This window comes from Adiantum capillus-veneris, chromosome 5, assembly GCF_014529385.1.
Source record: "Adiantum capillus-veneris isolate H3 chromosome 5, ASM1452938v2, whole genome shotgun sequence".
NCBI classification, from domain to species: domain Eukaryota; kingdom Viridiplantae; phylum Streptophyta; class Polypodiopsida; order Polypodiales; family Pteridaceae; genus Adiantum; species Adiantum capillus-veneris.
The window spans coordinates 156342426-156367132 of NC_140935.1; the positions used below are offsets into that span (position 1 = coordinate 156342426).

At 45.1% G+C, this 24707-nt stretch overlaps 1 protein-coding gene across 1 annotated transcript in view; it reads left to right on the top strand.

Moving 5' to 3' along the window:
* The window catches only part of LOC147458360 (pentatricopeptide (PPR) repeat-containing protein), an 86593-nt gene that overhangs the window by 32762 nt on the left and 29124 nt on the right, over window positions 1-24707 (top strand). Inside the window, exons 2-6 of the mRNA XM_086513019.1 lie at window positions 10239-10366; window positions 10570-10710; window positions 20876-20962; window positions 21101-21254; window positions 21382-21441. Coding sequence (XP_086369145.1) covers window positions 10239-10366; window positions 10570-10710; window positions 20876-20962; window positions 21101-21254; window positions 21382-21441 — 570 coding nt within the window. The remainder of the gene's footprint in view (window positions 1-10238; window positions 10367-10569; window positions 10711-20875; window positions 20963-21100; window positions 21255-21381; window positions 21442-24707) is intronic.

Sequence of the window (24707 nt, forward strand, 5' to 3'; positions counted from 1 at the left end):
CACTAGGAGTACAGGCGAACAAACAGGGGATGAACTAGGTTGAATGTCAGGTGCAGCGAAAGGGTTTAAGGATTTAGCTCGGATCTAGTACTCTGCACAAACACAAGGTTACTTAACTTCACTTGAAAAGAGAAATTGAACTGAACGAGAGAGATGCAAAGAGAGAGAGAGAAGAGACCACCGAATGTTGGGTCCCAAACCCTCAAGGGCCCCCTTGCTCTGTTGCGAGAGCAAGTACTTTCTTTATTTTTTGCAATGATTTTTATTTAATTTTTGGGACCCTCCTTTTGAAATCACAAATGGTCGGACATTGTGTGGCCAGTGTGAAAAGGCCGATGGCCACGAGTTTCAGCCCTAGTCGGGAAGGCAGGTTGCCACGAGCTGGTCGGGCCAGTCGGCACTAAAATCCGCGCAGTAAAAGGGTGTCTCAGATCAAAGTCATTTAGGCCCCTCGTGACACTTATAAGTTGGTGGGTACTAGGAAATTAACTCAAAAGAGGCATAAGGGACACATGGCAGTTGCAGGCGAATTTGCCAGTCTCATCCCAGCTGGGGGCGCCCAATTTGAGAGTGGAGGCTAATTTTTGTTCATTGTAAGTGCTACAGTGTGTGTGTGTGTGTGTGTGTGTGTGAGTAGTGGGTGCAGGTGGGTGCAGGTGATCACAACTTTAATGGAAAGCTTGCCTTCTCCCTTGCTCTATGTAGCGCGACGATTTGCTCTTGTGCATCTCCTCTCCCCTTTGCACATACGATAATGCCCCGCTAGTTGGGCTTCTCAGATGACCATGTACAAATATGGGGGTTTTATGCGCGTTTGCCAGGGCAAGAGCCTTCTGTACAGGAACCGGATTAGCTAATTGCTAATCCCCTTCAGGTACGTAGAGTTCCGTCGCGAAGGAATGCGAAAACGGAGAGTTTTCTCTTGTGAAAACTCGTCCGATTTACAGGGGAACTGTCCCATTGCGTGCGGGAGCATGTGACACACGTGTAGATGTGTTCGCTCCGGCCAAAACAATCCAAAACAGAGAATTACAGCTTGCTGTGTTTTTCTGCAGGTTTAGGGTTTCGCACCTAAACTGTAGGACATCGTCAAGGGAGCCTCGGGAAAGCCGTGCAATGCTTAAACAGGGCTTTGGGCACTTGGCATTGACAAAACAGGGAATTACAGCATGCTGAAATTGACCTGCAGCTCACTGGAAGCTTCCATACCGCAAGGGAAAGTGTCCTTGACGTGTACTTTTGACCTACAGGGATTTTTGTGCCGTTATGTTGGCGAAATTGGGTCGAAAACCTGCAATTACAGCCATGGAGAGGTTTCGATAGCTTGGTGAGGGTTAGGTGAAAGCGTTCGGATCGTTTATTTGCCAGGGGAGCCTCGGGAAAGCATTGGGTGCTTGTACAGGACAATTTAGAGAGATTTCCCGCGGGGAATCTCGTTTAATTCAAGGGGCAAGTGACCCTACAAGTGCGGAAGCTTGAGGGCTATCCACATTAGTGATTGGCAGGCGAATTGGAGCGCAAAACAGAGAATTCAGCGTGTTGTAATTTTTTCGCCAGGTTTTGTAAAGTATTCTAAAGTGTGTGGAAAGTCATCGTGTACTTGGGATTTTGTCCGTGGAGACTTCTGCTGTGGTTATGTTGCCGAAATCGGGTTAGAGTAGAGGAATTTCAGCCCGATAAAAGTGGGACAGCTTGTAGAGGTTTACAGGTTTTTCTCAAGTTTGATAAGAATAAAGAAATACCGAAAGGGGCGCCAGTCTTTGGGGCCTAGAGGGTGTCGTTGTTTGCTTGGTAGCGCTCTAGCTACCAAGTCGTGAAATGTCTTTAAGTGTTGAATTCCAGTCACAGGTTTGTTCGTGAAGTTTCTCTGTCCCCTAAAGTCTAAAGTAAAAATTCGAGTGAAAGCCAAAGTCTACTGCCCTCCGGGCCGGTTTCAATTGATACAATGGGTGCTCAATACAAGAGGGTGATATAGGGAGAGGATGTGTAAACGTTCGTATGATGAGTGTAAAATGAATCACGGGGGTAGGTGCATAATGCCTACACATTGTTACCTCGCTTTTGTACTTCCTCTCGATGACAAGCCATAGAGCATCTCCGAAGGTCTCTTTTGTACTCAAAATACAACCCTTTTTCTCGCCCAGCCAGAGAGAGAGAGAGAGAGAGAGAGAGAGAGAGAGAGAGAGAGAGAGAGAGAGAGAGAGAGAAAGAGAGAGAGGATTTTGACTATTCAGCAGGCTTTGCATCTTCAGCAAGTGTCCCAGTTTCTGAGATCTTACCTGCTCAGTTCTTACCGGTTGGTCCTTGGAGATCTTCAGATGTCTTTTTGAGGAGTGGGCCACTATATGTAGACATGTTTTTCCTACAGCTGTCGGGAGGACGACACATTTTCCTCACTCCAGAGAGAGCTTCCATGATCAGATTTAGAATGCAAGTTTTACATGATGACTTCTTTTGGACGAGGGAGGCTGTCTATGATATCATTTAGGAGAAAACAGTGGTTGAGGCCAGCTACTCAATGGAAATTAGACAGTTTGCACATTTGTTTGAGAGTCAATTTAGAGAAGCCTTAGGGAAGCTAGTTTAGTTAGAGAGATGTGCATCTTGGTACCTCCCCTTGACTTTTGAGGTGGGCAGCGAGGTGTACATGGCCGGACCTGCATGTCCGGACGAGTCCATTAGATTAGGTTTTCCAGTTTTGGAACCCTCTTGCATAAATAGATTGTATAAACGTTTTGACGGATGTTGTTACACTACAGTGGGCATCTGGCATGACAATCATGTAGGTCTCGGTTAGAGGAATGTGTCGGTCCAGTCTGTTCGTCAAATGGGTCACAGAACAGTGAGTTATCGCCTGAAACTCCCGTGTGCGCACATTTGCACATTTTCCCGACCTGACGATTTCCCAAGTTGGCACTAAACAATCCACTAGAAAGGAAACGCATCAGCCTAGTATTTTCCATGAGATGAGCCAATGCCAGCTCTAGCTCCAATGTTTTGCATACCTTGGCGCTTTTGCTCCCATATGGAGATCAGCCCAATGTTTCTAGTTAGTAGTCGATCAGCCTAGCGTTTTCAGTTTTCAGTCCTTTCCCTCACCGTAACCGGCCCGGATTTGCTAACGCTAGGGTCTCTGTTGCAATCCGGTACTTCGGCAGCCCATTGAGCCTCTTCTCGGCCATTCCCTCGTCGCATCGAGTGCTCCCATTGCTTTCCATCATCGACAACATCATCATCTGCGTTTTCAGCCATGCTTTACGCGACGGATCGGTTGCGTTTTTGCAGCCAGATCTGCGTTTTTGCAGCCAGCTTTCAGCCCATGTTTCCTCTCACTCCCGAACGCAAATCAACCCCAAATCTTCTCTTGGTGGACATCAGCAACCCCTTATCGAGACGGATCCAAAGGTGCATCAAATCAGCCTTGGCTGTGCTTCATCTTAAAGAGTCACCACCGTCTGCATTGAGGTATTGCATGTGTGTACATTCCATTTACACAATCAAAAGCAAATACCACATCGGCAACGGTGTTTTGGGGCCCTTGAGAGGGTTGGTTGGGACCCCATGTGGTGCCATTCTCCTTCTCTCTCTTTCTCTACACATCATAGTAACAGGGAATGGCCGATTTCAGGTCTCCGTTCCCCGTTCCCATTCTAAGTCCCCGTTCCGAATCCCCGTTCCATGTTTCAAACGTGAGTATCCGTAACAGGGAATGGCATTTTGTGGCAGTTGCCGTTCCGCGTTCCTCGTTCCGGTTTCCCGTTCCTGGTAACTATGCTACACATCTCTACCTCTCTCTCATTCTCTCTTTACAAGGAAATCAAAGGAACCATCTCTCGTGCTAAGTAGCACACATTCAAGCAAGGAAAGAAGTAAAGATTTGTGGCAATGTAAAGTCTAGATCTTGTCACCATTTCAATTCAGTTGCTCCGGACATTTGTGTAATGCAAAGGGTCAAAGCCTCACTTCTATGTGTGTGTGTGTGTGTGTGTGTGTGTGTGAGAGAGAGAGAGAGAGAGAGAGAGAGAGAGAGAGAGAGAGAGAGAGAGAGAGAGAGAGAGAGAGAGAGAGAGAGAGAGAGAGAGATGAAATGAAATGAAATGTTATATTAACGTCTTCAAAAAGGCCAAAATGACCTATGAGACCAAAAAGTTACAATTGGTGAATCTGATACCATGTCTGAGTACTGAAATTACCAAGTTCAAAGTTACCGAGTTACAGAGGACTAACACTAAAACACTAAGGCACTAAGGAGAAAGGAAATAAAGGGGGGGGGGGGGGGGGGGGGTTTGTGGGTTCAGATGAAATCTCTCATCGGTCGCTGTCAGATCTCATCGACCTCCTCCATGGTCAGAACTCTGGTTGGGTGTCTTGCATGTCGAGCTAGAGTGATCTGTATCTTCTGTTGCAACCTTCGTCGGTAGTGGGAGACCCCCCGAGGTCGTGGACATCTGGATCTGCCAAGTTCAGTGGCTTTGTCAAGCAGTGTACCTCTGGTATGAGTAGGCTGTAATGACTGCTCCGTTTGCTCTCCTCTGTCTGGTGTAAAGAACTCTGTGATTCGTCTCTGAGACTGTCTTTCCCTTGATGTCCTCAGCAAGCTCTCCCTAAGTCTGCGTAGCTCTAGCAGGAACAATCCGAGACACTTCTGATCCTTGTATCTCATGACTCTAGAAAAAGGTCCGAACCCTTCTCTGAACAAGCAGTGGAAGCGTCCGCGTATCTCATAGTATGCCGGGCAGTGGCATGTGTAGTGCAGTTCTGTCTCTGGCTCTAAGTTACATAGGTGACATATCCTGGCTCCTGCCAGCACCCCTCGGAATCGGCCAGTCTCGATCTGGAGTTGATGTGAGGATGTGCGTATCTGTCCAATAGGGCATCTTATCCCATGAGATAAGTGTGTATCCATGTATGGTGGCCTAATCACAAAGCCGTCCTCCGTGAGTTGGAGAAGATGCTCTCTGTAGAAGGCCATCTTCGTGCCCAACTCCTGTGTCGGCTGTATCCATGTGCTCCTAGTATTTAGCTGAATCAGATCCTGACGTATGAGCTTGGTGATCTCTGTCTGTGTGAGAGACAAGGAGGGTGCATCCAAGGAGTATTGAAGCGGAGGTAATCTATCCATATTGAGACCATGCGACTGGAACCATGATGCCATCTGTCCATACCAACATGCTGTATCGCCTTGTAGAGCTAGTTGTCGAGATGACTCCAAGGCAAGCCGAGCGTATTTGTCTCTGGGGAGATCCCATAAACCGTGCATAAAGGAAACTGATCTCGTCAGTGCCTCCACCACGGGGGGGGGGGGGGCGGCTAGCTCGGCTCGGATAATCTCATGTGGTACTGAGGCCTTAGCCCAAATCATCCGAGCGATCATAGAGACCAGAGGCCTCTCCATACATCTCCATCCATCTGTGTTACCAGATCTCCCATGGTGGTCTACTGAGGGTCCCCATACCTGAACTCCATAGAGCATAGCTGGAGTCACTAGAGTGTCAAAGAGCCATAGCTTTGTTCGCGGTTCCTGAAACTGAACCTGCGAACACATCCTCTCCAGTCCTCCCAAAGCTGCATATGCTCTCGTCAGTCTAGTCTCTGATGCTCTCCTTAGTGAAAACACCGGTCCACTGAATACTACCCCAAGATAGGTATATGCATCTGTGTACTCCACAATCTCCTGGCCATACATAAATGTGGGTGCCGACCCATTGACCCACTGTGGTGTGGTGTTGAACACCATAACCTTGGTTTTTCCCCGATTTACCGATAATCCACTGTCACGAGCAAATGTATGCAGAGCATCCAAATGACGCTGCATTCCCTCTGGGGAGTCTGAAATCAGCACAATATCATCAGCATATAGTAACAGCGGAATCCATGTCCCTGCTAGCTGAGCCCCCCTGTCTCCTTGCTGCTCTACATAGTCTGAAAACTCATCCACATACATCCCAAAAAGAGTCGGGGATAGTGGGCATCCCTGCTTTACTCCAATAGTGGAGTGGACCATGTCAGACATTCCCTCAGTGGTGCGTACCCGTCCCATCATTGTCTTGTATAGAGCCAGAATACCCCATATCAGCTCTGTAGGCACACCCATGTCCTGTAGTCTGTGTAAGTCTGGCTCTCGGCACTGTGTCAAAAGCTTTGCGGAAATCCACAAAGCTACAATAGATTCTCTTGCCATGGTGTCTACCCTCCTCAATAATAGCTCTGAGTGTTAGAATCTGGTCAAGAGTGGAGAAACCTCTCCTGAAACCTGCTTGCCCTGGTGCTCTTGTTCCCTCTCGCTCTGCCCATCTACTTAGCTCCTGCTGAAGGACGGATGCATACAACCTAGCTAATGTGTGGCCAACCATGATGGTGCGATAATTCGCGGGAATCATGGGATCTCCTGACTTGAAAATAGGCACAATCGTAGACATACTCCAGGTCTCCGGGAAGCCTTCATACATGGATCGATTAAACATCATAGCCAGGAGCTCTGCAAGCATATCCCTGGCATGGATGAAGTGCTCTGCTACCAGACCATCATGATCATGCGCTCTCCTTGTATTCATCCTGTCAATGGCTTTCCTTACCCTCTCGGCAGTAAAGAAAGAACATGTCTCTGGGCATGTCTCTAGTGGGTCCGGCAGAGGTGGTTGCCCTGATGCCGTGTAGAGAGATGAGGCATATTCCCCCCATGTCTCAGTGGAGGTGACCGCGGGTGGTGGTGAATGCTCGTGGAATCGCCTCCATGCTTCGCCTGAGTCCTGACTTATAAATAGCTGATATAGATCCCATCCCGCTCTAGCTGAGATAGATAGGCCCTTTTCTTTCGTCGCACTAGGCGGCGAAAGATAATCCGTGACTATCGATGTATGGTAATACCCGTGAGCACTTCCCTTTGTAGTTCGATCCTCGTCTCTTTGCACTCCTCATCATACCAACTGTTTTGGGGCATGTTCCCAGATCGTCTCCGTGTGGGCTGACTATGGGGGTATGCCTTTGATGCTGCATCATGGAGCGTCTCTGTCAAAATCTGAGTGAGTTCATCTAGTGGCCGTCCCGGCTCCTGGGTGCATAGCTGCTTGTATATCTCATCCATATATACAGAATCCGTCTCCCTCATGAAGGTATACCGAGTGTGTATGGGGACCCCACCTAATGGAGCTGTGCTGAACTGAAAGGTCAGGGTGAAAGACACGATAGCATGATCAACTGCTACTCCAACTGGCCTAGTGCCCACCATGAAATCCTGAAAGAATGGGACGAGACTTGGCTGGGCCATAACGTAATCCACTGTGCTTGCACCATGTCGGTGTGGAAAGCAAGTAAAACCTCCTGCTGTCGAAAATCTTTGTAGGCCGTTCACAATGGCCAATTTGTGTGCGGTTCCCATATCTATCAAGTATCTACCATACTCAGTGTATTCCTCATCTTGTGATAGTTTGGATAGACCCATCTCTGTGACATCCAGCTCCCTGAGCATCTATTCGGAAGTATCATAAAATATTGTCTGGTGGTGGGCAGTCCTAGCATTGAAATCCCCTACTATGATAATGTCACCATCCTTGGAAAACTCCCATATGTCATTATCCAAAATAGCAAAGGGAGATTGTCCCCTAGGTGATGCATATACTGACGTACTAGGAGGAAAGTAACAGATAGCAATGTAGAGGTATCTGCCCGTCTTGCCATGAGCCTCACCCACATGTACCTAGCATGCTCATCCCTGCGTGCTATATATAACAATGGCTGCAACTCCTCCCTAAATAAAACTGCCACTCCCCCTGAGCCTCGTCCTCGATGCTCCGATCTGGTCTCTTGTCTGCAGGCTATCTCCCATCTATATCTGCTCACCTGTGGCATGGATTGCCCAGGGGCTTGATGCGTCTCTGAGTAGAAGATGATGTCTCTCCCTGTGAAGCTATCCTCAAAGGCCCCTACATCAAGACGAAGTGAACCGTTACAATTCCAGGTTGCCATCTTTAGTGTGGTCCCATGGGTCTCGCACCGTCATGCGGGACGTCGCTCCAATATCACCACCTCTCCATCTCTGTAAAAAGCAATCTTCCCCTTTTCCCTTGCTGCTCTAATTTCCGGCATTACTTCTTGCATATGAGCAATCTGCGAGAGGGTGAGGTCATCTCCAAGAAAGATGCCAGTCTTTTTTAGAGTCGGTCTCTTCCATCTTCGCTTCCATGGATGGGAAGCGGAGAATGAGTGCCCTTTCCTTCGAGGTTTCTCCGCTGCTTCCGCTTTTCTTTGTGCCCACTCTCCAGGCCCTCGTATGCGTCTGTTCGTTGACCCCCGTCAGAGTCCTGAGTTCTTTCACCTCTTTCTCCACATTATCCTGGTCTTTGAGGCCACATGCGTCTCCTTTGCTCCTCTTCTGGTGTGGGGGTGGGGGTTATTTCCTTGCCTTTCCCTTTCTTGACAATCTCGATCCATTTTTCGGCCTTTTGTGCTCATACAATTGGATTTTTAATGAGGGAGATAGAGAGAGTGAGAGAGCAATATATTAAGAACTCTTGAGAATGCTCATACAATTGGATTTTTAATGAGGGGCAGAGGGTCACTTATAAAGCAATATATGTGACCTAGAGACCTGAAAAGAGGAGGTCCCTTGTTTAGGGCTGATCTAGCTCTAATTTATCTGCCACATCGTTAAACAAATGAAAAGTGGTATATAAGGCTAATAAATAAGGTATCTGAATTAAAGATATGCCACGTTGGATAAAAAGTAATAAGTAGGCAAGAATGGGCTGAAATGCATATGTAGGGCCATTTTAGGCATACAACCATGGTGCGCAACCTAGGATGCCACCATCTGGTGATGACACATCTCCATGCCTTTGTACATACTAATACATTGTCACATGCAGATGGGCTCCCACAACCATGTGCCGATTGGACATGTTACTACAACTCCGAGTCAAACCTTAGAGTAGAATTTTTTCGGAATTTTGTCCTAGCGCCTTTTGGAGCATGCATGCCAGGCAGCCCCATTAAATCAACTAGAACCCATCATAATCATCCGCTCACCTTTTCCGCCGCACCTTTGACAGCCTCAACCTCAACCTCAACCTAGACTGAATTATCTTCTTCAGCGATGTGGGATTGGACCGCCCATCTGGTGCTAAAAAGGAGGTGTAGTGGGAGAAGTACGCTGTTTTTCTCAAGCAAGTCGTTGATTTGAAAAGTTGTTAATTTAACTGGCAAGTTGGGTTGCTTTGTTTACTTGTAGAGTCAAGTGGCAAGTGAGTAGCTTAACAAGAATAAGTGTGTATTGTAGCAATTTAATAGTTTTGAGTAATTTTACAAACTGGAATATGGTAATAAAATAAAACCAGTTTTCAAGCTCATATGATTATTAGTCTCGGAGCTTTTAAAATGAGGCACGCATTGCTATTTTGTTTTTTGTATATGATCTTTATCGTGCTATCTTAGTGATTTTAGTTTGTCTACCATGGATCTAGACCTTCCTCCATGGTATTAATCCTATCATGTTCTAGTGAGATCCTGATGTATTTTCAGATCACGACCACAAGTGCCCAATCAAGACATTCAAGTGGGAGTGTGTTGTAGTATATTCCAATCCATTGCTGGGCTCCCCCATCCCTTGTGGCTACTCACCAGTAGCCTCACTCATATCACTATACCAATCCCAATTCCATGGATTATTTCACTTACCATAACCTATCATGGAAGAAAACATGAACAAGAATAATAAAATGCAATGCAAAGAAAAGGGTGTAAGAGAATTTTCATGAGGTCGTGACAATAAGGGAAAAGAAACATTGTCAAGGAACAACAAAAGGATTGTGATTGTTTTAAATTCGATTCTATCTTATCTACCCTCCTTACGTTGCGTTTTATAACATTCTGTTTTGCTTTTAAGGAGAAAGTAGGTCAGTACAAGTGATCTGGCAAAGAATGAAATCACAGAAGAAACAGCCTTCATTTGTTTCATTTTATGTTGGATGGAGAGAGATGAACCTGCTTCACTTCTACACGGTCCTGAGTTTAATCTGGTTCTTGTAGCAATCTCGTTGTTTGCTTGCTCTCGTGCTTTGTCTTTTGAGCAACTGTTTATGTTTTTTTAGCTCAATCTTAGCAATATGTCCTATCTTATTTTTCTCCTCAGTGTACGCTTCAAGGTTTTGATCGCCTTTTATCTTCAGCTGCTTAATGCTTATTCAAAGTGTATTCTTATGAGGATTTATAACATGAACTGATCTACATTGACTTCTTGTCAGCCTAAGCGGAGAGACTTTTGTTTGCTTGTTGGTTATTATGCGAGACGAGGTGACAAGCACAATGCACGCGCAACTTTTGAGCGGATGAGGGGACTGGGAATTGAGCCCACTACTTATGCCTTCACCAGGTATGGCTCTCTTATATTAATCCTGTTACACATAGCTCTACCTTTGTCGACTCTCTAACTCCATCTTTAGAATGTTTTGGGGGTTACCTTTTGTGTGTACATATATGAAAGGTTTTTTTTTGGGGGGGGGGGGGGGTTTGTCGACTACTTCGGTAGTGCTCAGCACGTCTTTCTCATTTGTCATGAATTTAACATTTGTGCAGTTTATTACATGCATACACAATTGCAAGGGACATGAAAGGGGCTGTGGCATGCTTCAATCAGATGGTGGAGGAGCATGTTGAACCAACGGTCGCAACATATTGTATTCTTATATCGGGATTCGCAAAGATTCGGGATACAGAGTAAGTTGTTTGCTCTAACTTTTAATCGTTGTTTAACTTTGGGCTTCAATGCTTCCATCTTGCACGTTATAAAGATCAGAGTTTTGCTTTGATCTATCTAGATTCTGAATTTTCAGCAATAAATTTGCGCTGATGAATGCTAGGATTTTGATTCTAATTTTATAACTGCCATAGTGCAAGAGCTTTATGATTTCCAAAAGGGACTGATGCCACTGATGCACGAGTATTTATATTGCAAATCCAAAAACTTCTTGTCATTGATTGAATCTATACCAAAGTTATGCTTTATATTATTAGAAAATCTCTTTTCTGGACTTTCATTGCGTGCCATAGATTAAAGGCTTGTTATGATTAGGAAGGCATAGATGTTGTGGTGGACTATGGGGCAAAGAAGATTCAGTTAAAGAAAAATAAGGGTAGGGAAGTGTTTATTGATGTAAACTCAAAGGCGAGTCAATTCCCCTTGTATCGGCTTCAGCCATTTCGAATTAATGAAATCAAGCCTTTTTGTTTACTCGATCTTTCTCAGAATTGTGGAGGAAGATAAGGATTTCAATTTGTTAGAGCGGTAAAAGTTTCCCACAAGCTCACGTAGATTATTTCTTAGAGGGTTTGCCTGGTGAGTTACCGCCGGAAAGACCAGAGGATCACACCATAGAACTATCCGTGGCAATACTCTGAACCAGCCCCCTTATTGAGTGAGCCGTGCTCAATAGGAAGAAATCATCAATTTAGTATAGGATCTTTTGAAAAAGGGTTTGATCCAACACAATGCCTCACCTTTTTGTTCTCCGGTCTTAGCAATCCATCACAGAAGTGCGCACACAGTGGCAGAAAGTCACAGAACCACCCATCAAACCGGCAATCAAGAAACCTCCTTTTCCGAGGATGTTTATCGAGCAAGAATTACAAGAGGTGGTTCAAACACAGATTAGTCAGCTTTTGGACGCAAACAACAAATCCAAAAAGCCAGAGAAAAAGCACAAGAAGGGGACTGACTTCCCGGGTTATTTGGGTCGTCAATCTTCTTTTGCATTGACAAGAAAGCAAAAGAAGCGTGTACGATTTGAAGGACTACCCAGTTCTTCTTCTTCTTCTTCTGACAATTCTTCCAGCTCTTCTGACTCGAGTGAGGAAGACATAAAAGGTAAAAAGCGAAGCAAAAAGCAAAGCTTTAGAAAGGGCAAGAAAAAGGCAAAGAAGCCTAGATTTCGCCCAGTTTCTGACAGTTCTACAGAGGACTCATCCTTAGACAGTTCGGACTCCGAAGATCACATGTTTTATGCAAAGAAGAAGCAATTTCATAGAGCCAACCAATATGACTTTATCAAAGATAAAAGCAAGAAAAGAAAAGAATTCAAAGAAGGTGGCCAATTAATTAAGTTTGAACTCTTTTCTGGGTTTCGAGATGCTCCGAGAGCTTTGGTCTTCATTCAGCAGTTTGACATAGCTTTCTCTGGAGGGCATTACTCAGAGCACTCCAAGATTAGGAGGGCTACATCTTTCTTCAAGGGAAACTCGAACATGGTGGTCCACTCTTCTTTTGAGGAAGGAAGCTCCAATTAAATGGTTGAAATTCAAAAGGCTCTTTATTTCTTCTTGGCTGACTTGGGAGTACGATCGAGATATACGAACCTCTTGGAATCATCTTCGGATGACCAAGGGGATTCTTTGGACGCTTATTGTGAGAAATTTTGGAACTCTTTTCTACCAACCTCTTTATTTAAGAAGGTCTCGCTTAAGGAACTGATTGAGCGGTTTTGTTGCGGACTCCCTACAGAGATCCGAGATTACTGCCTAGAACAAAAGTCTAATTCTATTCAAGAAGTGATGGGTCATGCAAAACGGGGTTTTGCGATACATTCAGGAAATTTGACCTACCCCACGGATGAGATCTTGACTTAGAGAACCCAACAGACCTCTCACAATGAAAGTAGAAAGAAAAAGAGTTTTTAAGAAAAGAAAGACAAGGATACACGACCCCGGCTCACTTTTCGAGAGAGGGCCATTTACATCAAAGAAGGGAAGTGTTTTGGATGCGTGGAACATGGGCACGTCTCTGCAAAGTGCCCCAAAAAGGCACAACAAGAACACCATGAAGACATGCCAGAAAGTTCGAGAGCAGCAGAGAAACGTGGCAGAAAAGGCAAGATGAAAGCAAGACTGGTTCCAGATTGCATGGGTATTGATTCAAGCATGATTGATGAAAGTACAGAACTTTGCCTAGGTTGGGGCAAAGTGAAAGATCAAGAAGCCCTGATTTTTTTGATGGAGGAGCCAAGGCTAATTTCATTTCACTTGAATTGGCGGCACGACTCGAGATTACACCCGATCGGATGGGACCACCAGCAGAGGTAGTTCTAGCGGCACTCGGATGGGACATAGCCATTACATGTGTCATTGGCAAACTTCGGTTGCATTGTTAGGGGTATTTGGGACACGAGGACTTTTACATAATGCCCTTGGAAGGTTGTGACATCCTCCTAGGAGTCCCTTGGTACCATAAGAACAACGCCGTGGTCAATTATCGGGCGAAGAAAGCGAGTTTGACAAATGAAAAGGGTTGAAAAATTGTACTTGATATAAAACTGAAGGGCGAGTCTGTCCCTATTGTATCGGCTTCGGCCGTTTCCAAATTAATGAAATCCAGTCTGTTTGTTTACTCGATCTATTTGAAAGAGTTAAATGATGAACACAGAACGAACATGTTTGAACTTGATAAAGAACGCCAAGATTTTCTCCACACTCATGTCGATTGCTTTTTTGAGGGCCTGCTAGCAGGCGAGTTGCCACCATCTCGTCCCGAGGATCACACTATTGATCGGATACTTGGAAGCACACCACCGAAATGGCCACCTTACCGTGTTAGTCGAGCCGAGAATGAAGAGATTATCAACCAAGTGAAAGACTTTTTGGAAAAGGGTCTTATCGAGCCGAATTCTTCACCCTATTACTCTCCGGTGTTGTTGGTTTTAAAGAAAGACGGATCTTGGAGAATGTGCATTGATTACAAAGCTCTCAATAAAATCACCATCAAGAACAGATTTCTGAGTCCGAGGATCGATGTGATATTCTTGACCGACAACAGGGATCCTCTTGTTTTAGCAGGATTGATTTGAATTTGAAAAGGGGATATCATCATATCAGAATCGCGCTAGGAGATGTCTACAAGGCAGCTTTTTGGACGAGCTTCTATTTATATGAGTTTTTGGTGATGCCTTTTGGCCTTACCAATGGTCCAACCGAATGATGGATAGGATTTTCAGAGAGTATAGATCTTTTGTCGGCACTTTCTTTGATGACATTATAGTCTTCTCCAAGGATAAGGTAGAACATAGACACCATCTCCTACAGGTCTTTCAGGCATTGCGAGATCACAAGTTAGTTATCAATGCCAAGAAGAGTGAATTTTTCTTGCGGGGGATACACTTTTTTGGGACACATTATCTTAGCAGCAGGAGTACAGATGGACCCGGCCAAGACTGACATTATACGTGATTGGCCCGATTTGAAGAATGTTCATGAAGTTAGAAGCTTCTTGGGCTAATGTTCTTACTACCGGCGGTTCATTCGAAAGTTTGCAGAGGTTCCTTCCCCTTTGCACATTTCGATACAGAAAGGAGTCCCTTTGTTGCGGGACCCCTAGAGGTGACTGCCTTTTAGACATTGAAAGAGAAATTGACTACTAGATCAGTATTGACTTTGCAAGATTTGCAAAAGTCATTTGAAGTATATTGTGACGCTTGTGGTCGTAGTCTGGGTGCGGTCTTAATGCAAGAAGGCCATGCCATTGCCTATGAGAGCCGATTGTTTGCAAGGTAAGAATTGACAGCACAGATTTTTGAGAAAGAGCTTTTGGTGGTTATCCATGCTCTTACTCAATGGCGACATTACCTACTTGGAGCCGATTTTACGGTCTTCATTGATCATCAAAGTTTAGGCTACTTCTTGTCACAGAAGCAACTTGCGGAAAAGCAGATGCGATGGGCTAACATCTTGGCACAGTTTCACTTCTAGATTGTCCATGTTCAGGGAGATAGGAACTTGGTGGCAGATGCTTTGTCCCAGAACGGCCCGAAGTGGAGCAAAGCGAGGAGACACTCGTTCCAGATCAGATATTGGCACACAAGGATAGAAAGATTAAAGGTAAAGTGATTAGGCGGTTGTTGGTTAAATTCAAGAACTATCCTGCATTGGATGCGAAGTTGGATGGAGGAGGAGGACCTAGCAGATACTCCTTAGATTTTGGAACTTTACCTTAAAGCATTTGGTATAGCATAGTCTACTCCGATAGAATCCCGATTTCAGCATGGGTGAATCTAGTGCAGCGGGCTTGCACAAGAGGGGAGTCACTACGTTCCTTTGTCAACGGATTACCCCGATTTTTGATATAAATTCACTGATGTCCCTTTGGGTTTCAGGGATACTGCTGGGCTGACAGTATTCTGCTGTATGACTTTATGAACTGGAATTCCTGAAAAATGAAACTGATTGATTTGTACTTGACTTGCTCAAGTGCAGGAACTGAAAGACGAAATGATTGCAGCATTTCGGTCTCATAAATCTCTATAGACATGATTGCAATGAGGATTAGTTAATCGGGCGTCTGCGAGGTTTCGATTGGATCTAGATGCGATTACTAAATACATGGCCGATTAATCATGGTCTGAGATTTGGAATGAATTTGAATGTGGTTTGTCATGTGATGTCCTGTGATGTCAAGTGATGTCCAGTGATGTGATTGTCGATTTGTATAAGTGCTAGATGTCACAAACCTTTGACGTGGCGTGCCCACAACACACACATACACTCTGCTGCAGGCTGACGTGGCAAGCTGAAGTGATGACGTGGCTGCATCGTACTGACTGGCCCGCATTTTGCGAAAATAATGCCACGTGGCAGCTTATACAGATCTCCGTGTTTTACGGTGCTGATTGCGGAAATCTTTGGCAGCTCTTGGGTGATGCTTTTCCTACGCAAGGAGATAGAGAGAGAACTCCTTTGCTTTATTTTGTGCCAATTATGGCTTGAGAGAGAAAAGGGAAAGCTCTTGCTTTATTTTTAAAAGGGCTTTTGAATTACCAGCTTTTGGGGCTCTGCTTTTGGCATCCCTCGTATTCTTTAAATAAGTGGGTAGGCCACTCACAACTCAGAGCATCTGGACGCAGAGTCTGAGTGTGAGCGCCTGCCCGCACTCTTGTACTTTGAACACAGATTAATACAAAAAGAAATACCGAAAGGGGCGCCAGTCTTTGGGGCCAATAACTCTAGGCACGGAACTCTGCCGAGCCAGTGTCGAATCAATTGTGAACTGTGAACTGTTTTGAAGTGGTTATTTGTGTTGTCGCAATAGATTCTCGACGGGGAAGGCACCATTTGAGATTATTGAAGGTGTTGCGAAGGTTCCACCCTTCCTGAGCACGAAAGATAAGATTTTTGAAGCTGACAAGTATATGCGCGACTTAGACATGGCTTTTGCCAAGGTCCGCGAGGCTTTGCAGAAATCTTAAGAACGACAGAAAAAGGCAGCTGATCGCCATTGTCGCGATTTGAAATTGAAGGAGGATGATTGGGTGCTCTTACGTTTTGAGAAGGCATGCCTGAGAAAGAAAAAGGAAAAGGAAAAGGAGAGGCTTTTTCCAAAGCTTAGTATGAGATACTATGGACCTTTCCAGATCTCCGAAAAGATCAATGATGTCTCCTTCCGACTGAAACTGCCTGACACTTGGAGGATTCACAATGCATTTCATGTGAGTCTCTTGAAACCTTTCATAGGTGATGTGCCTGATGATGGGGAGCCCGATGAGCAACCCGAAGTGGAGGAAAACGAGGATATCCTTGTTCCTGAACATATTTTGGCACATAAGGACACAAAGACTAAGGGTAAAGTACGAAGGCGGTTCTTGGTTAAATTCAAGAACTATCCTGCATTTGATGCGAAGTGGATGGAGGAGGAGGACCTAGCAGATACTCCTCAGATTGTGAACCTTTACCTTGACGCTTTTGATTTAGCATAGTCTATTCCAAATGGAACCTAGAATTCAGCTTGGCCGCATCTGGAGCAGTGGGATGCACAAGAGGGGAGTTACTCCGCTCCTTTGTCAACAGATGCCTTGATTTTTTTTTTAGAATACTAGAGTCACTGATGTCTCTTTGAGCTTCAAAGATACTGGGAGCTGACAGTATTGTGCTGTATGAATTTATGAAATGGAATTCCGGAATATAAAACTGTTTTGTTCTTGACTTGTTTTTAAGTGCAGGAAATGATAGACGACATGACTGTAGCATTTTGGTCTGATTGATCTCGAATAGACATGGTTGCAATAGGGGTTAGTCAATCAGGCATCTATAAGGTCCTGACTGGATCTAGATGCGATTGCTAACTGCATTGCCGATAAATCACGGTCTAAGCTCTGAATGAATGTTGAATGTCATGTGATGTCCTGAGATATCAAGTGATGTCCTGTGATGTCGTGTGATGTGACTGTAGATTGGTACATGTGCTAGATGTCTGTTCCTAGTGTGTAGGTACTAACAGTCAGTGTTTGCTAAGATAGTTTATGGCCTCTATATGTTTTGCAGGCGTAATTGAGGGCGATTACAATGCTTTCAAGAGAGGGGTATGTCACAAACCTGTGACGTGGCGTGCCCACAACAGACACATACACTCTCTGTTGTAGGCTGACTTGGCAAGCTGAGTGATGACGTGGCTGCACCGTATGGACAGGCTCGCATTTTGCAGAAATAATGCCACGTGGTAGGCTGTACGGATCTCCGTGTTTTACGGCGCTGATTGCGGAAATCTTTGGCAGCTTTTGGGCGATGCTTTTCCTACGCAAGGAGATAGATAGAGAACTCCTTTGCTTTATTTTGTGCCAATTATGGCTTGAGAGAGAAAAGGGAAAGCTCCTGCTTTATTTTTAAAAGGGTTTTTGAGTTTACCAGCTCTTGGGGCTCTGCTTTTGGCATCCCTTGTATTCTTTAAATAAGTGGGTAGGCCACTCACAATTGAGTGCTTCTGGACGCGGAGTCTGAGTGTGAGCGCCTGCCCGCACTCTTGTACTTTGAACACAAATTAATACAAAAAGAAATACCGAGAGGGATGCCAGTCTTTGTGGCCAATAACTCTAGGCATGGAACTCTGTCGAGCCAGTGTCGAATCAATTGTAAACTGTGAACTGTTCTGAAGTGGTTATTTGTGTTGTCGCGGTAGATTCTCGACTTGGAGTGTCCAAGTCTGTTACACTAGATGTGTTGTGCCTAGTGCGTCGGTACTAACAGTTAGTGTCTACTAAGACAGTTCATGGCCTTTGTCTGTTTTGCAGGCGTAATCGAGGGCGATTACAATTCTTTCAAGAGGGGGGTATGTCACAAACTGGTGACGTGGCTGGCCCTCGGACACGCACTCACACCCTACTTCCCGGATATCGCATTGATAGGTTGACGTGGCTGACTGTACGGACAGTTCCATGAAACACGCTGACAGCTGCTGACGTGGCAGAATTGTAGGGATTTCCGTAAACTGCGTTGGCTGCTTTTTGGCAGCTTTAGGAGCCAATTGCTTTATGGGGATTATTGTTTTTAGCATTAAAACTTTTGGAGACTATTGCTTTTGAGTTTGAGAAGCTTTTGGGGGCTCTGCTTTTAGCAACCCCATGTAACCTTTATAGGTGGCCTTCGAGGCTCATTACTCAGAGCATCTGGACGAAGAGTCTGAGAGTGAGACCCGTAGGCCCTCTTTGTACTTTGAACACAGATAAAATACCGAAAGGGGCGCCAGTCTTTGGGGCCAATACCTCTGGGCACGGAACTATGCCGCGCGTGTCGTCTTTGTGGACTGTTTTGAAGTGAATCTCTGTTGTATCACGGTAGAATCTTGACTTGGGGTGTCCAAGTTTGTTACAGAGAGTACTGTGCTGGCGATTTATCCTTGTCTTGATGCTGTGATCACCCATCTTGTGGCGCATCAGTAATACTCATATTGCGGCATTTTTTTGTCTAGACTTTCAGAATATTTTCTTTCGTAGTGTTTGTTCTAATAATGCATTTTGTGACACATCCAAAATACCCTTTTTGGATAACATAAAATTATTTGCATAGTTGTGCTCTATTTATTCATCAAATGGCCTGCAAGAATTATGTGTTTGTTTATGGACTTTAACTATTTCTCTCTAAATGATGCTCTAATCGTCTACAAAATGACACACTGAGGACATTTGCTCAAAATTCTCATTTGAATCGATTTGTAAATCTAGCTAATAACACTAATGTGCACATAAGAGAATCGTATCTCCATCAAACAAAAAGCTACACGAAATAGCTGATCTAGTAACAAATGCTGCATGGAGGGACCACTTTTGGGGCCACTTATCTCCAGGAAATACTCAAGTCACTTGTCACCGTTTGTGCCTTGAGCCTTTTTATGTGTGTGGTGGTCATGTTTGTTTTCCTATTGCCTCTTGTTCAGCTGGTTTCACCAAAGACCTTTTAAGGACGGATTGACAAGTGGTCATCATTAGTCCCAATTCCATGAGATATGCAAATAGAGCATCTCTCATGAGTACTTCCACATGGTGAGACATAAGCTTCTGAAGTTTTGCATACATGGGAAAAAAGTGTCAAGAGGGACCATTGCCCATGATCCTTATGTGTATCTCTAATTGGTATTCGCATCATACTTCTTGTCCTTGAAAGCTTGAAAGTTCTTACCACCATGAAACTGAGCATACTCCCTCTGCTTTAAAATCCTTGATTCATGTCCATTTGAGGCATTTGAGTCCATACTAGAGAAGAGACAATGGACTCATTAACTCGATCAAAGCCAATGGGTGCATCCTCAACCAGAAACGTATCCAGGACCCAACACATCGAATCTTAGTTTTATAGGTTGTGAAAACATAACCATTTTTGTCATTTCAAATTTGTTTCTCCCTGATGGTCCTTCACAGATGCCAATGCTCAAGCCTTGCAAGTTCGTGGTTGCCAAGTAAGGCAAGCTATGTGGGACAGATTGAAGTCTATTGCAGCTGAAAGTAGAAGTGGCCGCTTTGTGAAGAGTAAAGAAATTGGAAAGGATCTGATCTGCTCTTTTAGGTTTTTACTGGAGCGTGCTCTGCATCACACAATATCTAAGTGCAAAAGCATATCTTTGTTGGCTAAAGGTTACCAGGACAGCTGAAAATAGAAGTGGACGCTTTGTGAAGAGAAAAGAAATTGGAAAGGATCTGATCTGCTCTTTTAGGTTTCCAATGGAGCTTTCTCTGCATCACACAATATCTAAGTGCAAAAGCATATCTTTGTTGGCTAAAGGTTACCAGGACATTTTGTTTGTGGCAGAGCAGGAAATATGGTAGCTGGATGCACTAGAAGGATAGAGCGTCTTGAGCATAGAGAGTAAACAGTGTTGCCGGAGGGAGATGAGAGGTAGACAGAGGCGCCTTCAGTCAAACAGGTTTACAAATCCGGGGATCCATCACGGGACCCACCTCTACAGGCTTCATCTTCTTCGGCAGAGATACCACTGGGATCTCCGGAACCCATTACGGTTCTAGGGATACTATTGTGGCTTCTTCTTTGACAGAGATACCACTTGCATCTTTTTGACCCATTAGGGTACCTGGGGATACTATGCCTTCATGCAGTTTTTGATATTTCTCCTGCTGTGCATATGGCACAGGTTGAGGAGAATTTTCCCCCTCTTGGATCGCAGAAGAATGTATATGTAAGGTGATTTGAAATTTTTTCTTTGAAAACCAAGAAATAGTCTTGGGCATTCATTGTATGTTTATGAACATTTTTGGGATCACACCTCTGCAGTGATCGGCTTTTGTACATTTTATCTTGAGGCTGTCCTTATTTTTAATAGGAGATTTTGTCTTGGACTAAATAGCTCTACTGGCCCAAAGGTTACACTCTTCTATCAATAATTTTAAGTGTGAGTGACCTGGTGGGTAAGTAGAAAGATCTGTTGGGGTAGAAAGTGCTTAGATTAAGAGATGCTTTAATATCTGGTACTGAAAGAGAGCAGAATGAAGAAACTCGAAGTGCGAACAAACCGTCAGCTAAATGAAGACAACCCTTGCAATATTATATTGTTAGACCTTTTTATTGCTGTGACAGAGCAGATTATGCATGTGTAGTAAACTGAGTGTCCATTTTTGTGAAGATGTGCAGAATACTGGTTTCAAGAATTGAAGAATAAGGGACTTCGCTTGAATGTGATTGTCTACAATGCCATTCTTCATGCTCATTGGTAAGTTGATGATAATGTGGTCTAATGACGTAGTATTTGATATGGGCACAAGTTTTGATATTATAAGACAATGATTGATGACTAGGGATTTTTTGTGAAGATGCTCTTTTTCATTGGGTGTTTGTTCTCAACTATCAGTAAAGCTGGCAGCATGAATCGAGCTGAAGCATTGCTGGCTGAAATGGAAAATGAGGGTATTTCATTGAGAGTCGAAACATTTGAGACAATGCTTGATGGATATGCAACTACACGTGATGAGACCAAGTGCCTTGATTTGTTTCAGAAAATGAAGGTAAGAGGATGCTTTGTGCTCCCAGTGTCCTTTATATATTGGAGTGAGCCAAAGGCATCACCTTCTTTTTGTAGTGGTGTAGAAGGCATGTTCCTGAATGTAACCTCTTGTGTAATGTATGCATCAGGAAGCTGCACTGAAGCCAACAATGTATGGATATGGATCTTTGATCAATCTATATACAAAGGTATAAGCTCATCTAACTCTGAAAGTAAGGGCCCATACGCATTTTCTAAGTTTGTTTTTGGCATGCTAAAGGTGTAGGTATTGTTCAAGCAACCCTTTGGGAATGATCTGGTTTGTTTTCAAAAGCTTTCACGTCTTGTACATCATCATTTGAAGCAATCTGTTATCTCAACCACTCTTTATTCTTAATTCTAGGGCAAGTTTATTGTGAATTTAAATCTCTCTCTCTCTGTGTGTGTGTGTGTGTGTGTGTGTGTGGGAGACTTCAATGCCAGGACACCAGTGTGAGACATACGACACAGAGGACCCAGTGGCACGACACAGAGGACCCGGTGGCACTACACGCCACACAGGAGGAGGTTACCATGAGAGATTCAGCAGACACAGCCCGCATCACAGAGTACGGCCATCATTTTCTTAGATTAGGCTCTCAGCATTGTCTCCTTATTTATAATGGGATGGCCAAGTGGCCCACTTTAGGAGGGCTGACATGCATACCACAGGGAGTTACAGCCCGAGGAGGGAGTACATGTGGATCACGTCATGGGATCCAGAGAGGCCACCAACCTGCTTAGCTCTTTCCATCCCACCCATACCTATTGGAGCTGACCACACCTACCTTGCACTCTCCCTCATTGGAGACGCCACACCCTCCACATCCATGACACGCCTCCCACACACCACGATCCATTTCACACATGAGCTAGTCCCCCTTATACTCAGCAGAGGTTGAGAAGGGACTCCTTTTACTCCACCCCTCTTCGCCACTACCCATGCTCACCTCCCATATCACATCTGTGCTTCACATCGGCTATTAGCTCTTTCCCGCACTCCACCCACACAGCCCCCCCCCCCCCCAAAAGGAACTATGCCACAAAACAGCTGGTATGATGATGAGTGCATAGACCTTTATCGCTCGCTGCGTGCGCAACGGACCCTTGTGGAGATAATTGATTGAGAAGCCAGATGCAAGACAAAGATACTCGGCGAGCTTTCGAGGAGGCACAGGAGTTAGAGCTATACCGCTTATTCATGAGCATGGACAGTGCCACAACATGACGCACCCTTCAAGAGCCACGCCCGACTACTCCTATTGAGGACCCATAGGTATGGCACGATTATGCAGAGAGATTCTATGAGGTACCAAACCAGCCTCTGATTCCAAGCCACACGGACCTCGACCCATGAGCTCTTCTTTCTTCATAGTAGAGATGATCAAGAAGGCCATCCACCGCCTACAACACTGCCGGTCTTCATATCATATAGGATTATATAGTGAACACCTCATTTATGCAGCCATCAGCTATAGGCCTGTAATTCCATGGGTGCAAGGTGTCCCTAGATTTGTGGATTGGCCATACAATGACCAAACTATATGGGGCAGTACTTGAGGCTGAGCTTAGTTCTTATAGAGAAATTGAGGGCCTACGCGCTCTTGACCAGGTAGGGTTCAGGCAGACCTTCTCCACCATCGACCACATCTTCGTTCTGCGTTGCCTCATTGATGGGGCAAAGGTGCATAAGAAGAAGCTTTATTGCTGCTTTGTGGACTTCGGCAAAGCGTTTGACATAGTCCCATCGGAGAGGCCCTTTTGGCGACTTCAAAGTCTGGGGATGCCATCGGAGATGATATGCGCCATCTATGCTCTCTATGAGAGAGTGATTGGGAGAGCTCGTTGTCCAGGTGGCCTCTGTCACAGTCCATTGCTAGCACCGTTGGTGTTAAGCAAGGATGCCCCCTCTCCCCGACCCTCTTTGGATTCTACATCAACGAGATCTCCGACTACATCTTACGAGTGGGAGGGGAAGGAGTTGACCTAGCAGGTACTCCAGTCCACATTATGCTGTATGTTGATTGCATCGTTTTGATTTCAGAGTCACCGGAGGTTCTACACTGTACAGAGCCATTTGAGCGCCTTGGATGAGTTCTGTACACACAGAGGAGTAAGGTCATGATCTTCCACACCTGTAGGTCAGTTCGGCGAGCAACCACATTTACAGTAGCAGAAGGTACAGTCGAGGTGGTCACCTCCTATGTCTATTTGGGAGTCACCTTTACTAGCAAACAAGGGCCCTTCTCCTACGGCTCAAGCCGCCACTGACAGACTTACCCGCGGATAGGCAGCTTTGGCCATGTTAGAGCGGAGATTTCATCAGGCACACTTTCAGGAGTCCCGTATGAAGGGGTGGCTATTTGATACATTAGTCACCCTAGCCCTGATGTACGCAGCATCAGTGTGGACACCTGGGTTGACAGATAGCCAGTGGGCATGGATCGAGAGACCATAGGTCTGTATGATCTCCTGCTTGTTTTGAGGCAAGCACACAGTGCCACAGGACATCACTAGGGCAAAGCTTGCTACCCCCCATGGTAGTGGAGGCACTCTTTTAGACGGTCTGCTTTATCCAGAGAGTGAGAAAGCTCTCGGCTGACAAACTGATATGGCGAGCATGAGTCAACATATAGATAGCAAAGTTTGGATATGACAGTATGGCCCCGCCGACTTACCCCAGGTTCATCTTTCACGTAGTGAGAGAAACATAGTGCTCCGACAGGATCTCTGTCAGCTATGTATCAGACAGACTTGGATCACATCTCCCCTTCAACGGAAGATGTCACACTTCAAAGATCATTTCCTTACCATACTTGAGGACGGGTTCGTACAACGACCACACTATATGGACATCTACATGCCACACAATTCAGGAGTGGCGATTGGTCAGCTTAGAGTATCATCACATAGACTAGAGATAGAGGTGGGGCGAGCTCATGACATTCCTAGGGAGGAGAGAGTCTGCTGAGTATGCAGAGAGGAGGTGGAGAGTGAGGAGCATTTTGTTTGCAGATGCAGAGCTTATGATGATATGAGAGGCAGATACGAGTCATTTTATTTAGAGGAAACCTACCCTCTGCGAGATCATGCACTCTCGTGATCAGAGACAATTGGGGTGCTACCTGCTAGAGATACAGAGACACAAAGATACTCTTTTGCAGCCACATATAGAGACATAGGTTGGGGGGGGGGACAATCACAGCTCACAGATTTTTTCTAGAGGACCACACCTCCATTCCCACATCCACTGAGGGGAGTGACTCTCCAGCAGGCTGAGATGAGCCGGGGGCCAGACGACGTCCGCGTGTTACCGGATGTCGGGCCCCACGACTCCAGACTCGAGAGCGTTGAGCTGCTGAGGAGATGATGGCTCACCTAGCTGCGTTCATCCCAGCAGCCCTTGCTCCCGATCCTCCCATGTACCACATTCTAC